This window comes from Cariama cristata, unplaced genomic scaffold (genome assembly GCF_000690535.1).
Source record: "Cariama cristata isolate BGI_N322 unplaced genomic scaffold, ASM69053v1 scaffold21154, whole genome shotgun sequence".
NCBI lineage: Eukaryota > Metazoa > Chordata > Aves > Cariamiformes > Cariamidae > Cariama > Cariama cristata.
This window is the reverse complement of record NW_009614934.1, coordinates 2054-4671: the sequence shown is the minus strand read 5'-3', so window position 1 is coordinate 4671 and position 2618 is coordinate 2054. Positions and strand designations below refer to the sequence as shown.

Below are 2618 nucleotides of genomic sequence, written 5' to 3'. Positions count from 1 at the left end.
CCGAACGGACGGGTCTCCGTTAGGGTGGAAAGAGGAATCTGGTGATTTCCGACAGTTGGATGCAAAGTCCTCGGATCTGACCCCCATCTCGGCGCCTCTTAACCCAAATTTGTGTCCCCGGAGCTGAATCCGAAACGCCCAGGTCCCGCGGAGAAGGAACAAAGTCGTCTCCAGACACCATTGCTGGATAATTTGCCCCGCGATTGTCCAAGAATTGTTTCCTTGGGGGTAGATTTGGCATTTGGGATGGAGCCACCGCCACCGTCTTGGTTGGAACCACCATCGTCTTGGTAGGAACCACCATCGTCTTGGTAGGAACCACCATCATCTTGGTTGAAATCATCATCATCTTGCTTGGAACCACCATCACCTTGGTAGGAATCACCATCATCTTGGTTGGAATCACCATCACCTTGGCTGGAACCACCATCACCTTGGTTGGAACTCTCCGGTTGCCGGTAGCCTCTGGAAATCCAGGGGATGGATTTTAACCACAGGGCAGGATCCACCATCTCCCACTGCCTACATCTTCACCGAATGACCTTTGCGGACGGAGATCCTTCCACCGTGAAACCTCAGGGAAGCTGTTGAGATGCCTTCAAGGACCTTGGTGGATTCTAAACCCACTGGTTGGTCTCTAAAGGTTCAAGGACGACCTTTGGGATGATCGAGGATGCTTCTTCAATGAGCAGTTGAAGGAAGATGGTTCCCACCCTCCAACTTTGGCAGCTCTGCCGGGACCGGATAGTGGTGATTTGAAACTCGGGCGTCTCCCATTGCCACCCATCACAAACCAGTCCCACTGGTAAATTCCAATGTCCCAATCTTAGGTGGAAAGCGATTGCAGATACCACGGACCGGAGCCACCTCGCACGCGTTGCGATCGATACAGTTCTTCGCCCAGGTGGTCAACGCTGGGAGTCGTGGCTTTTCCCCTAAATAACCCAAAATGGATCCTCCCCGTCACCCCCGTGACCTGAGGGACTCGACCTGAACCCCCAGGAGAGCAAGGACTTGGTATCTCCCATTTGAAAGTCCTCCTGCAGGGTTTTTGGGGGTGGGAGGGAGGACTTTTTCTTGGAAAACCCACCTTTTTTGTTGCACTCACGATCCTTTTTTATATGTTTTTTTGAAAAATCTGGTCTCCTCCCACTCGGACACAACTCAAGGTCAAAGGTCTTCTCCAGTGGCCTTGATAGAGATGCCACCTGAGGTTCCTGAAAGGCTTTACCTGCATGAAGTTGTAGGTGGAGGCCAGGAGAGACATCAGGAGCACGTGGCGAGGCTTTGGCCTCCTGTTTTGGTGGACACCCAAGCGAAGCTTGGCGTGGTCACGGCCTCAAGATGGTCATGACGTCAAGATGGTCACGGCCTCATGATGGTCACGGCTTCGAGATGGTCACGGCCTTGAGATGGTCACGACCTTGAGATGGTCATGACCTCAAGATGGTCATGGCTTCAAGATGGTCATGACCTCGAGATGGTCATGGCTTTAAGATGGTCATGGCTTTAAGATGGTCACGGCCTCAAGATGGTCGTGGTCTCGAGATGGTCATGGTCTCGAGATGATCATGACCTCAAGATGGTCATGGTTTCAAGATGGTCATGGCTTTAAGATGGTCACGGCCTCGAGATGGTCATGGCCTCGAGATGATGGCTTTCTCAAGATGGTCATGACCTCGAGAAGGTCATGACCTCGTGATGGTGACCCTTCAAACTTCATTCATCACAAATATCCTGACGAGCAGAAGGGCACCTCCTTTCGTCGACGCCTGACGTTGGGTGGGGTGGGATCCTCTCTCAGGTGGGTCCCTTCTTCTGGCCAAGGACCACCAACGTTGGGTGACTCCAGCGGACGCCCATCTACTCCAGCCACCTAAAGTGAAGGAAGATGCCTCCAAAGACCTCTTACCGTTTCTCCTTGCGTCAGGGCTTCTCCCCGCTTGCGTTGACGCAACCGTTTCCTACCCGGGGCCTTGAACTTGGAATCCTGGGTAGGTGAGCCAACCGAGAGGTTTCCAAGCTGGTCCTACAAGCTTCGTCACCAGCCAAGGACGAAGAAATCGGCTCTTTTAGCCGTGCGTCACCCTTTTCGGAGGCCAATCTTAGGTTGGGAGGAACCTCCAAGGTGGAATGGAGGCCCCTCCCAGAGACCCATGGTGAAATCGGTGGCTCCCGGTGACTTCCTTGACGAGCGGTGATTTCCAGGACAGCTCACCGGTGCAATATTTGACGTGACGGTTGGGTCTCGGCGCGGGGAAGAGATCTCCTGGTGGGAGATTCCTCTACTTGGGATGGGTGGTCGGGTCATGGGGTCGTGAGCTTCTCCACCGGGAGAAAAAAAAACGGGTTCAACCGCGGTTGGATTTCAACCGTTCCTGAATTTCACCCAAAAAAAACCCCCCAAAAAAAGCCCGGTGGGACCTCGGTGGGCCGATCGGTAACTCAATCAATTAAAAAATTAACACGGTAAATTAAAAAAGAGGATTTTTTTAGGTTTTTCGGGTGATTTTTGAGTGTCCTGCTGGGAGTTTGAGACCAAAAACCGGAGAACTTTCCCTTTCTTCTCCTTCATCGCGTCTTTTTGGACTCATTTTTTGTGGTTTTTGCGACGTTTC

At 52.4% G+C, this 2618-nt stretch overlaps 1 protein-coding gene across 1 annotated transcript in view; it reads left to right on the top strand.

The window, feature by feature from the left end:
* LOC104161258 (kallikrein-14-like) overlaps window positions 1-2618 on the top strand; it is a gene marked incomplete at both ends in the record, with an annotated part of 4843 nt that overhangs the window by 585 nt on the left and 1640 nt on the right. Inside the window, one exon of the mRNA XM_009699618.1 lies at window positions 295-458. Within this exon, the coding sequence (XP_009697920.1) occupies window positions 295-458 (164 nt within the window). The remainder of the gene's footprint in view (window positions 1-294; window positions 459-2618) is intronic.